Consider the following 11,684-nt stretch of genomic DNA (forward strand, 5'->3'; position numbering starts at 1 on the left):
ATGTATTTGGTTTTTTTGGTTTCTTGGAGAAAAACGTTTGTTGTTGATTAGAAATGAGTGTAAGTTGCGTTTGAAAAGTAATTAAGTACTTAGGAAGCGCGAGTTGTATGTAAAGAACGAATGACTTTCACGAGATGTGATGGAACGATCAGAGTTGATGGTTTGGAAGTAAGAATCAAGACGAAACCAGACTTGGAGGGTCGCCATATATATGGTTTCGAGTCGGGCTGAGCGGTCACTAAGCCAATAAGCTTAGTTTAGGAGAGTAGCACTCTGAGTCCCCTTCTCATCCGTCCTTTGCTGGCCTGGCTGGTAATACTGTGTATACTACACACAGTACACTGAACTCCGTACTCGCCGCCGCCGCCGTGCTCATCCTACTGGCCGCCACGGGACAAGGGGGTGCCTTGCTTAGGTCTCTCTACTATTCATGCAGGAGGCGGCCAATGATTAAATGGCTCGTTACATGTCGTATGCGCGCTGTGGTACGCTCATCACACCTTGTGCCTGACTCTTGTCCGGATTGGGACATGCCCCAAATGCACTGCCAAGCCAGACTTCACTGAGTCTTGCCCAGTCCTTGCAATCCATCTGGGGGCCCTTGTTCAAGTATGCATGGAGCAAATGAGGTTGAATGCAGAACACGAGCCTCCGGCCAATACGAGCACCGTCGACCCTGGTCACTGTCTAGTTCCCAGTAGCCAGGGGTGGACCACTTTTGTCCAATTAAGCTTCAGCCGTCTGAACAAGCAGCGAGGGGGGAGAATGGGTCAAAGGTCTGGGACCTGGATTCTCGACTTTGGGACCACTGCCAACATCCGTAGAGGGGCCACCAGATGGCTTGAACACCCCGTAAAAAGAAGTTGAGGCACCGGAACTCCCAGTACACTAACTCTTTGGTAGGTAAACAGGCATTACTCCGTGGAAATGAGACAGCTTATTTCGACGTCTAGGCGCGGTCTTTGCTCTCCTCTGCGCCCCCCCGGCGTCTCCTCTCAACACCTTTGCGCCGTGCCCATTGGCCCAAGGCGAACACCTCTCAGCTTTCGCTACCGTCAATTGAATCCATCCCCCTGGGCTATGCTGACAGGTTCCCCGAGAAGGAGGAACGGGTAAGGAGTACGGAATACAGTAAACCGTACCATTGACGGGTTGACTGATGACGGGACGCGCTCTTTGTCCTCTGCTTGCTCGCTCGGCGCGTTCAACTCATAGTAACCGGATCCATCATGATATGATCCGCTTTCCTCTTGTCCATTTCTTTTCCCGTGTGCCACGAGGTAAATCCCAAGCCATCATTTGCCGTGTGGAGATCATGGTCGTTGCCCCAATCGAGATGTGCTCATAACTGCATATGCTTTGTCGCGATTGCCTCCGAGACTGACTCACTCGTGCGAAAAGCAAAAATACCAGCCCGTTTCGTGTGTGAACAGCTGTTCGTTCGTTGGTTGTATTATCTATGCGACCCCTTCATTTGCGGCCTCTAGGTATCCCAGCTCAAGCTTGGGTTGGGACAGGGACTGATTTTACTGTCAGAAATCCGGACATTAACAACAAACACTATGCCATGCGCCTCTCAATTCCATAGGTATCCTTCTACTCCAGACATGCACTGTCCAATATGCCCTCATCAAATCTTATATACCAAATCTCCATCAGTGTACCTGTTGTTGTGAACACGTTAGCTTCTGTTTAGTGCCCACTATCAAACTCTCGGCTCAACTTACATGATCTGGTTAGCTGCGTCCATCTTCTTGAGCGCCTTGACAGCCTCGTCGCGGCTAAAGGCGCCGCCACTGCCGCGGCCTACCCGACCGTTCACGGCTGAGATGACAGCACTGACGTCTGCCGAATCGTCCTCGAAGAGGTCAGTGTTTAGAAGTTGTCCGAGCGATGTACGGAATGTGGCCAATCTCTCATTACTGATGGGAGCGTCGAGGTTGAGACCAGCAGCACTTGATGCCAGCTCAGCGTCGTCCTGAGATTCGTTTTGCAGTTGCGACGACGGCAATGACGACGCAAATGATGTGGCCTGCGACTGCGACGGCGCAGCTGTGCTTGAGCGACCAGCAGTGGCACGGGTGCGTCGCGGAGTTGCATCGTACAACTCCTCTTCCTCCTCTTCCTCCTCTTCCTCGGCCGCAGCTGATGAGCTCGGGCCCTTGCTGCCGGCAGTACCGTTGGTAGCAGCACGCTGGTCCTTTGCCTGGCCTCGTGCAGAGGCGCGAGCCGAGCGAGCAGCACTGCTGCGTGCCGCGGTACTTCTCAAGGCACCTTCATCGTCATCATCGTCTGAGCTCTCTTCGCTCGACGAATCCGACTCTGCCGCTGCCCTGGTCCGCCTTCGCTTCCTCTTGGACTCATCTTCGAGCACCTCTTTGAATAGAGCAAAGCGGAGGATACCCTCTGCAGCGGTGGTATCGCGCTCTTCCACGCGGTTCGACAAACGTGCCTTTGCGTGGGCGGTTGCAAGACGAATAATGGTTTCGAGGGTACGGACAGTCAGAGGTGAGGTTCTCCGTTGGTTGCCCTCCATCTCGTCATTGCGCAAGCCGACGTAAATGTCGGCAATACGATCCGAAGCTTCCTGGGTAAGAACAGGCTTTATTCTTGACTTGGCGTACTGTATATATTTCTTCATGAAAGGAATGCTCAGCACCTCTTTGCGCTTATTTGCACCACGGCCGGTAGTGATTGTAACACCGGCATGCAACATGGCATCAAATTTCTCGTAAACCTCAGTGGGCCTCTGGGTATCGTTTTGGCTTTGAAGTGCCACGCCCAGAGCTTGTGATGCATTTTCTCGGACAGGAGCGCCTTCATCAGTGCCGGCCTGGCGGTAACGGTGCATACGCAAGACGTGCTCTGATACCTGTCTGTCCCTCATGTCCTCAATGTCATCCGTGACGACAAACAACAAATCGAAACGGGAGAGGAGAGAATCGGGCAAGGCAATGTTCTTGTGCGGGTCCTTGTGAGTGTCGTATTGGCCAAAAATGGGGTTGGCAGCCGCTATCACACTACAGCGGGCATTCAATGAGGTGTGAATACCAGCCTTGGCAATAGTGACGGTCTGTTGTTCCATGACTTCGTGGATAGCAACTCTGTCAATGTCTGACATTTTGTCAAACTCATCAATACACACCACGCCGCGGTCTGCCATGACCATGGCACCAGCCTCGAGCCGCCGCTCGCCAGTTTCCTTGTCAGAGGTAACGGCAGCTGTCAAACCGACACCGGACGAACCTCGACCGGTAGTGGCAATGGCAAGGGGAGCCGTGTTTAGGACGAAACGCAGAAGCTGTGATTTGGCTGTTGACGGGTCACCGACCATCAGAATATTGATATCTCCTCTCAAATGTGTGCCGTTCTCCAAGTTCTTCTCCATACCACCAAGTAGCATAAGCAGAATTGCCTTTTTGATATAGTCATGGCCATAGATACTCGGTGCAAGAGACTGCGACAAGAGTTCAAAAAGGTTCTTCTTCTTGGAGATCTTATTGATGTTTCGGATATCAGTGTCGGTAATAGTTGCAGAAGCCACACCACCACCGGCTTTGGAGGAGAGGAGCACAACATTGTTGGCGAGAACTACCGTCTTGAATAGTGCGCTGTTGTGATTTGTGTTTCTGTTACCGAGCGTTCTGAAGATGCCCACCAGCTGGATTCTGTCACCCGGCTTGACCTTGTCGACCAAGTCATCATCCAGGATGACATCGACACCACGAGGCAGCTGGCCAGCAGGCGCCCGCTCAGGCATCTCCTGAATCGAGATGGTCTGGTGGTCACGATATGTGCAAAAACCGTACTCGGTAATGAGGGGGTTGCCCTCGTCGTCGACCAATGGGTAGACGCTTGATGTCGTTTGGCCGTTGGTCATGGTCTGGTCGCGGTACTCGCGGAAATGGAAAATGTTCTTGTTCTCATTGTAGTGTATGCTCTTGACGACCTTTGGTCTGATGAGCGAGGTTCTCGTGACGATACCCTCGAGAGAGACCATGTGGTTTAAATGGTGGGACGATAGCGTCCGCGGGTTGCAAGCATTGAGGCCGAAGCTTCCCGCCCAGGCGCAGTAGTAGAGGGACTCGGGATCAACATTGGTGCCTGGAATGGTGCCAACGACCTGCTTGAGGGCGTGGTTGAAGGCGAGAGTCCAGTCGAAAGGGTCGAAGAGGAGGCCCTCGGCCATGTCAGGGTTGTGGTCGCGAACATGGTCGATGTTGACTACCAGTCTCCTCTGGTTCTTCTGCACCATCAAGGCAATATCGGCGCGATAGCTTCGTGCATGTTGGTCATCTGGGTCGGGGCACACGCATCAGCATTTGGTCTCGTCTGGTATGCAGTCGTTTGGCAGAGAGAGGGCGGTAAATAATGAAAACTTACGGGGATCGAGAAACTCCTCAGCAAGGCGAATGCGCTCCTTCGCCGCTTCATCGCGCAGCATTAAAGAATCCATCTTGCCTCAATGCTTTTCTCTGGCTCAAAGTATGGTAAGGGAAATGGGCAGAGTGCACAGAGAAGAGGAATGGCGCACTTGGTCTTGTCTTTCAATCTTGCATGAATCTTAGGCGATTTCTCCATCGTCCATAGTGGGGGGAAAGCAACCGACCCTAGCACCAATTTGACGCGTGACACGCGACCGGACGCGTAAAGTGGTTACTTCTTTTGGTAGTCGCGTACCCCTGCCCATTTTACCGTTGGGACACTGTCGATCTTTTGCATATCAAAAGCAAATGACCGACACTTTGGTTCTATCATGTCCGAAACAAGCTCTCTGCACTACACTTCGCGCCTACAATGTTCGTCCTGTTTGATAGGCGACTTGAATGCAATTTTGTTTTCTGGTATCGATGCGATCATGTATCGAGTATTCATGTAGGACACCAGGTTGAAATACTGTGATTAGTCATATGTCATAATCACACGCTTTGACCACAAATGAATTCACCAGGATTGTTTCTACAAGATTAACATATTTCTATTCCTGCAAAATGACTGAACGCGACTTTTATCATTTCATCGCCCGATACTCCAAGCTTTTTTTTATGGTTCACCATGGACAACAAACACACAACATATGTACCATGGGAACATGACCGGTCTACTTGTACCATGGAATCTTCCTCATCTTCTTTGCTCATGCCAGCCATAAAAACTCCTAATTCTACAGTTATGAACGCAAAGTTCGAGCGCCAGCATCAAGCCAAGTCTCGATTACTTCATTCAGCGGAAGCCGGCTGCGGTTCTGGCGTCTTCGCAGTTGGCACTGCTTCCTCAACCTTCTTCTCCTCGACAGGCGTAGGCTCTTCGAGTGCGAGCTCATTTCTCAGGTCGGGCAGGAAGCGATCAATTCGCTTCCACGTCTCTACCCAAAGCTTCTCTTGCGATGGGTCTTTGCTGGGCGGTACAAGATAGCCGCTACTGGACATGAATAACAGAACGTTCTTCAAGTTCTCGGGAACAGCCTCCTCCTGCTCAATTTGTTAGCCGGCAAGCGCGGATCAATCCATTACAACGGACTACTCACCAAACTGTCGCCCTGACCACTATTCATTAGGCGATCCATGATGTCAATAATCTTGAGCCATAGATCTAGCATTCCATCCCACTTCGATAGAAGAACCAAGTATTGGAGGAAGACCTTGCATAGCAACGAGGCAGCCTGCACTCGTGTTTCACTCATGCCGTCGCGGTCCGACGAGTACACCTCGGGCTTCAACAGCTTGTGAATGAGAGGGAAGAGGACTTCACCAAAGATTGCCGTCCACTCCTCGTGGCCGCTGCTGATGAGTTCTGGAGATAGCAGACATCTCTGCAACGAAGAGAATGCCAGGTGACGTATCTCTCGGCAGGGGTTGGTGCACTGTGTCGTAAGCGCCTGGAAGATAGGCAACCAGTAGGCGGACCATGCTGTATTGAAGTGAGCTCCATGAATCCACGTCAACTCTCCACAGGATTGATTGACTCTTACCTTCGCTAGCCTCGAGGTGCGATTGCTTCATGAGATGGGGGATACGCGAGGTCATGTTGTGGATGAGATTTATGGCCTTGACACCTCTGGATACGACAGCATTGTCACTGTTTTTTCAAATTAGTTAGGACGCTTCTTACAAGCAAAAGCTTTCATGTTAATGATCTTGTGTTGTGCATACCTTGGCGTTTCCTTCTTGGGCCGCGAGCTCCTTGCCCGTTTATTGCCTGCATCGCCCTTCTGCTCAGCAACAGCTCCTATCTTGGCAGCAGTTGCAAAGTCATTCAGCAGGGATATGGCAGCTTCATAATTGTCCGCAATGATTGGAGAAGGTGTGCCTGATACTCCACCCTCAAGAATCTCAAAAACGGCGGCAGAAGAGCTGGCATTGCCTGCAAGGTTCCGCAGTAACACCCAGAAATCTGGCGAAGTCATGATCTCACTTCGAAGAGGACCTGGCTCACTGATGCATGATTTCAGCCCCTGCAGTACAAGCTGCGAGGTCTTTCCAAGAATCTCCTTGGGCATGGTAGAAATCGTGTGCAACAGAAGTGGAGCTCGGACAAAGTCGTGTTCCTGGCCAAACCGAATCAGAAATTGCAACTCAGTACACGATATTCGCTGGCTATAACTTACGTAGCTTGCCTTCAGTATATTGAATTGGTAAAAAGCAACTCTCGAAACAAGGATCGAGTGATGTCGGCTTGGTTCGCGGAGGACGGCTTGAAGCGCTTCAGAGACTTGTTTCCCGAGTAGTTCAACCGTTTCGGCGTCTCTGAGTGCAAGAACGGTACAGAACTCGAGAATATAGGTTACGGAAGGATCGTAGTTGCTCTGCTTGCGAGCCGGCTTTGGTCCAGGTGAAGATGGTATATTGTCTGATCTCACAGTGATGGCAGGCACCGTAGAGTTGTCGTCTTCCGGTATCTCATCGAGAAGAGCTTCGACGAGATTCTGTAGATTCTTCGCTGGAAGCTTACTACAACGCTTATTAGTTACCAATCTACTGATAGTTTTAGAAGAACTTACGAAATGTTTTCGAAAACGTCGTCCATATGGCAGGCATTCACGCAGTCGACAGTGGCCAGTGTGCTCTCAAGTTCTTCGGCCGAAGGCTCTGGTGGATCATCGGCTGCATAGCTCGAAATGTACGAAGACAGGGCCGAGAATAGGCCAGTGTCGGCAGCCTTGGCTCCTCTATCAATAACTTGAGAAGGTGGCTGTAAGGGTATCGCTGGTACGGGAAGTCGCTCAGAGTCAGTGGAGAAGGATGGAGAGATGAGTGAGTTGACAAAGAGATTCAACCAGATGCGGACAATCTAGCGGCGATACGTTAGCATGTCTCGTGTATAAGTAGAATGATTCTTGGGCAAGACTCACGTATTGCCAGCCGTCAGCTATGACGGCCTCACTACCCGTGACAACGCGGAACAGGACTAGAGTGGCTAACTGGGCCTTGAAGTTTCTGCCGAGCTTCACAGCTAGCCCGCTGACCATGACCGTCGGGCCATCATCTGAAACCTTCATTTCAGTGTTCAGAGCGGTGTTCGCCAAGCTCTGAGTAGCAAGTGTGGTCATGCAGCTCAGTGAATAGATAATGCGGTCCAGTGCCTCGGTAATGCCATATTGTGAAGCAATCTTTGCACACTGGTCAAAACCAGTGACAACTCTAGCAAAGACAGCATCGTCCGTCGCCGACATGAAAACATACGACAGCGTGGAGACAATTGGCTTCCATGTCTTTTGGAACATGTCCGCATCATAAATGTTTGTGTCGCAAAGAACCAGCGGGCCTGAAGACTCGGTTTTGAGAAGGAGTTCCCTCCAAGCATAATCAAAGGCATGCTTGTTATCGTGCTCGTCGGGCAGAATAATCTCATTAGAACTGATAGCGTCAAAGATGGCCTGAAGATATTCTGGCTCAAAGTCTTTGCCACCATTTGTGCCGCGGAGGTTTCGCGAAAAGTCAAGAATCGTCATGCGCCTCGACTTCATATTTGGATTGTGCTGATCGGTATTGAGCATCACCACAGCGTACGAAAGGACATATACGGCATCCTCATCAGCACAACCGGGGGGGATGTCGCTAGCAATATACGCCTTGGAGAAAGTCACCATGATGCGTTCAATAAGTTGCGACTCGCCGGGAAGACGGAAGCTCTCCAACATCAGACGCAATGCTTCGTCAACACGTTTCCCAGTGAAGTCGAACAGACTGATATATTCTTCGAGCAATTTTTCGTTGCCTTTCTTGGAAACGTATTCTCCAAGGACCGCTTTCGATATCCTCGTAGTGCCCTTGAGAAATCTGGCAACGGAGGCAGGATTAGTGAAATCGTCGATGATGCCTTCAGATTGCAGATAGACAAGACCCTTTTGAGGTTTTTCGTTGAACTTGTTTGCACCTGTGATTATGGTTTTCTTTCGTAGCCTTTGCTCGCGGAGTTTGGCTGCATCGGGATAGCCCTCCAAGACCGGTTCGTCACCTAGTCTGTCGGCGATGAATTGAATATAGCCCAGCAAAGCATCTAGGCAAAGAGGTGGTACACTGGTAGTGCTCCAGGTTGCAGAGTCTGGCAAAGCGCTCCTGGACAAGAGCCCGATCATATCTTCACACATGTCCGTTCGGTCGGTGTCACAGTCGTAGTTCACAAACAGCTCAACCAAAAAGCTTGGCATGCGAGCTAATGCCCCTACACTTTCGACCATTGCCTGCCGGGCGTCAGGTTTTCGTGCGCCTCCTTCCAGACCTAGCTTTTGGCGATCCTGGACCGGTACTGGAGTCGCTCTGCCACTGCCAGCCTGCCCCGGCGGCGGCTTGACCAGCTTCGGTGCTTGCGGTATGCCTTCGTACAGTGAAGGATCGATGCCAGGTTCTCGAGGTATCTCTACCGGTGGATGTAAACATGCGACAAGATACGATAGGAATAACTCTTGCTGCAACTTGAGAACGCCCCTGCAAGTTTCTAGAAGAGTTCCGGCAACAATCAGAGATTCTTGAAGAATGGCCATGTTATCCGACCGTACCAGCTGGAACAGGTATCGACAAAGCTTGTCCTCGGCAACAAAGGCTAGAGCTGGGTGCCGAGCAATGGACGGTCCTGCAACTTCGAGGGCCACATGGATTATACGCAGAGCCATGACACGCATGTTATCACCTTGTGTTCTATCATGCGGGTCTAAAAGATCCACTAGAACTCGGAAGAGCTCCTTCATGGACGGCAAGGAGTATGGCTTGATCTCGAGCTCGGAAGCGTCCTCGTCGATGCTCTCGTCTACTGGCGGTGGAGTTGCCTCGGCCTCGGTTGAGCTAGAAGACTCTCGAGGCTCTCCGGTCACGACGTTTTCAGGGCCGTCGGTGGATGCAATGACGTCGTTTCCATGAGTTGACGGGACCATCTTGACTGCGTCCATATCCCCATTCGTCTGCTGGTCCAATGCTTCCATATCGTCGCCGGCCACATCCTCTAGATGCTTGAGATGCTCGAAAATGATTTGGCACATCCGGACCATAGCAGCCTCAGCAGTTCGTCGCAAGAGCTCCGATAGCCTCGACTGACAGCACATGGTCAAACCAGTCTCCATCATCTCACAGACGCTCTCGTCGCTAAGCAGGGCACCCCCGGGACTGGACAGCATATCCTCCATCAAATTCAAGATCATAAGGAGCACAACCTCGTCTTGTGCTGAATCGCTGGCCTCAAAGCGGCAATGCGTTATTGCTGTGGAAAGAGACTGCATGGCAAGCGCGAATCGGGGAGACTCCGGACTGATGAATCCATAGGCAAGGAATTTGCGGATAGCTTTGAGTGCAAGTATCGTAATGGGTGCCGAGGTAGCGGAAGCTTGTATAACCTGTAGGAATGGGTTCAGGAGGGCGGGGGCATCGAATTCATGGATATCTGTTGTGATACCGTTGTTAGCATGGACTTTCGGTTGTGTGTGTGCGTATCTCCTTCAGGAAGACATTGTACCGACCTTTGCAAGTCGAAAGATCATGTCGAAGGCGACCAAACCCAGCCATCAGGGGATTATCCTGCATGCTCTTGCCCTTCTTTCCTCTCAATCCCCATCTGTTTGCTGGGCCAATGTCTTGTGCTCCGTCCACACTCAAAGTGGTCGTGTTGGAGCTCCTGCTGCCCGGGCGAAGGAGAGGGCTCGGGGGCCCCAGTTGGACCGGGTTGGGGTTGCCGCCGAGTATCGAGGAAACGGAAGATTGCGCCCATCGTGCGTGTTTGCGCATGACCGAGGTCACAGATATGCACTCATTGATCACCAGTGATACGGGGTTCACGGCGACAGACACAGGCCTGCTTCGGAACTGCGCACTTGGCGCTTGATCGGGGTTGGCAGCCATGTTCTCTGGGCCGCTGGATGGAACCGGCAGGGAGGTTTTCTCAGACTCGGTCGCTAGTTGACTGGCGGGGGCGGTATCGCTGTGCGCATCTCGACTCATCCTCGCTCTCGCGACAAACAAAAGTGTCAAGCAATGCTTGTCTTCTCCAGAAGATTGGTTTTTTGGGGCAGTACGAACAACCCCCAATTAGATCTGCAAAGCTCCAACCACCTTGTCTCCTGCCGGCTCGAGTGTACGTACAGCAGACCAACACGGAAAAATAAAAGAAGAAGGAAAGTTGTATCAGAAAAGGGCAAAGGTATCAACCGACTACGCAGGTTTGAAATACCAGAACAATGCTCGTCAGGCAAATAGCAATGCCAAAAGTCTGGACAGTTGTTCAAACCAATTGCGCAGGTTGTCTATGGGGAGCTTCCAGGTGCTTACCTACACATCAAATGCACATGGGGTCCCTAATAGTACTTAGTCCAAGAATATTGGGGATGCTTATTAGGTAGGTTGGCGCAGGCTGGTACCTATTGGAGGGTCCACGGCGGCGGCCGGGGGATGCTTGGATCCGGCGCTCGGTGTTTTTCCGAAGATGCCACATTGACTTCACAGCATACTAGGTGGTATGTAGGTTGCAACTCTGGAGCCTGGATGTTAGATAACGTCCACTATTTCCTATTACTGAAGCTCCAGCACCTAATAATGGGGCTTATTCCCCTTTTAACAGGTGCCAACATATTGTGTGAACACATCAGCATTGGATTTTTAGACATCTCTCTGACTGTGTTCCTTGCTTTTTGTTCTGTTGACAGATCATCTCTCACCTCGATAAATGTGAAGTTTTTATTACCATGGAAATGAGTCGTTTCCAGGTTGTCCCTGAATAATAGTATACTGCATGATGCAACAACTTCGAATTTGGAGATTGTCATAATTTATCGCGTCTCAATGTCTTTCTTTTGATCTAACGGTCAATTGAGTTTTCCCTGTTCCCTGACTCATCTTGCAATGGATACCTTTGAAAGCTGTATATGAATGTTCCATTAATCAAGACGTAACATGCACTTCCTTTAACGCCTGGCGTACCGCTCTATACAAACCAAGGGAATGTCCTTTTGCCCGCAAATATTCCATGGCTCACGGTTCATGCTTCTTTGGCACCAACAAGGCTTCCCTTCGTCTTTGCCTTCTGAGGATAGTGTTGTACATTCGGGAAATCCGACCGTCTTGCAACCAAACCATGCCCTTCAGGTCCGGCCATTGTACGGATGGAATGACATTGACGTTGAATAACACGACCCTTCGTGCTGGGTGGTGCTGACGTGCGTCAAGTAGTAGTAGTAGTCGGTAATGATGCAATTACCGCCA

The 11,684-nt window shown here is 50.9% G+C and overlaps 2 protein-coding genes across 2 annotated transcripts; both read right to left on the reverse strand.

The window, feature by feature from the left end:
• Nucleotides 1-1,630: 1,630 nt before the first annotated feature.
• PFICI_05686 (DNA replication licensing factor mcm3) lies at nt 1,631-4,456 on the reverse strand (the record flags this gene model as incomplete). The annotated part of the gene is made up of 3 exons (XM_007834267.1): nt 1,631-1,664; nt 1,728-4,296; nt 4,384-4,456. 3 exons carry the CDS (start codon nt 4,454-4,456, stop codon nt 1,631-1,633), a joined length of 2,676 nt encoding a protein of 891 aa, XP_007832458.1.
• Nucleotides 4,457-5,219: 763 nt separating this feature from the next.
• Nucleotides 5,220-10,427, reverse strand: PFICI_05687 (uncharacterized protein; the record flags this gene model as incomplete). The annotated part of the gene is made up of 8 exons (XM_007834268.1): nt 5,220-5,471; nt 5,528-5,910; nt 5,972-6,078; nt 6,153-6,547; nt 6,608-6,950; nt 7,001-7,290; nt 7,352-9,873; nt 9,950-10,427. The coding sequence occupies 8 exons, from the start codon at nt 10,425-10,427 to the stop codon at nt 5,220-5,222; spliced, it is 4,770 nt and encodes a 1,589-aa protein (XP_007832459.1).
• Between the last annotated feature and the right edge of the window lie 1,257 nt (nt 10,428-11,684).

This window comes from Pestalotiopsis fici (assembly GCF_000516985.1).
Source record: "Pestalotiopsis fici W106-1 unplaced genomic scaffold PFICI_Scf_3, whole genome shotgun sequence".
Lineage (NCBI taxonomy): Eukaryota > Fungi > Ascomycota > Sordariomycetes > Amphisphaeriales > Sporocadaceae > Pestalotiopsis > Pestalotiopsis fici.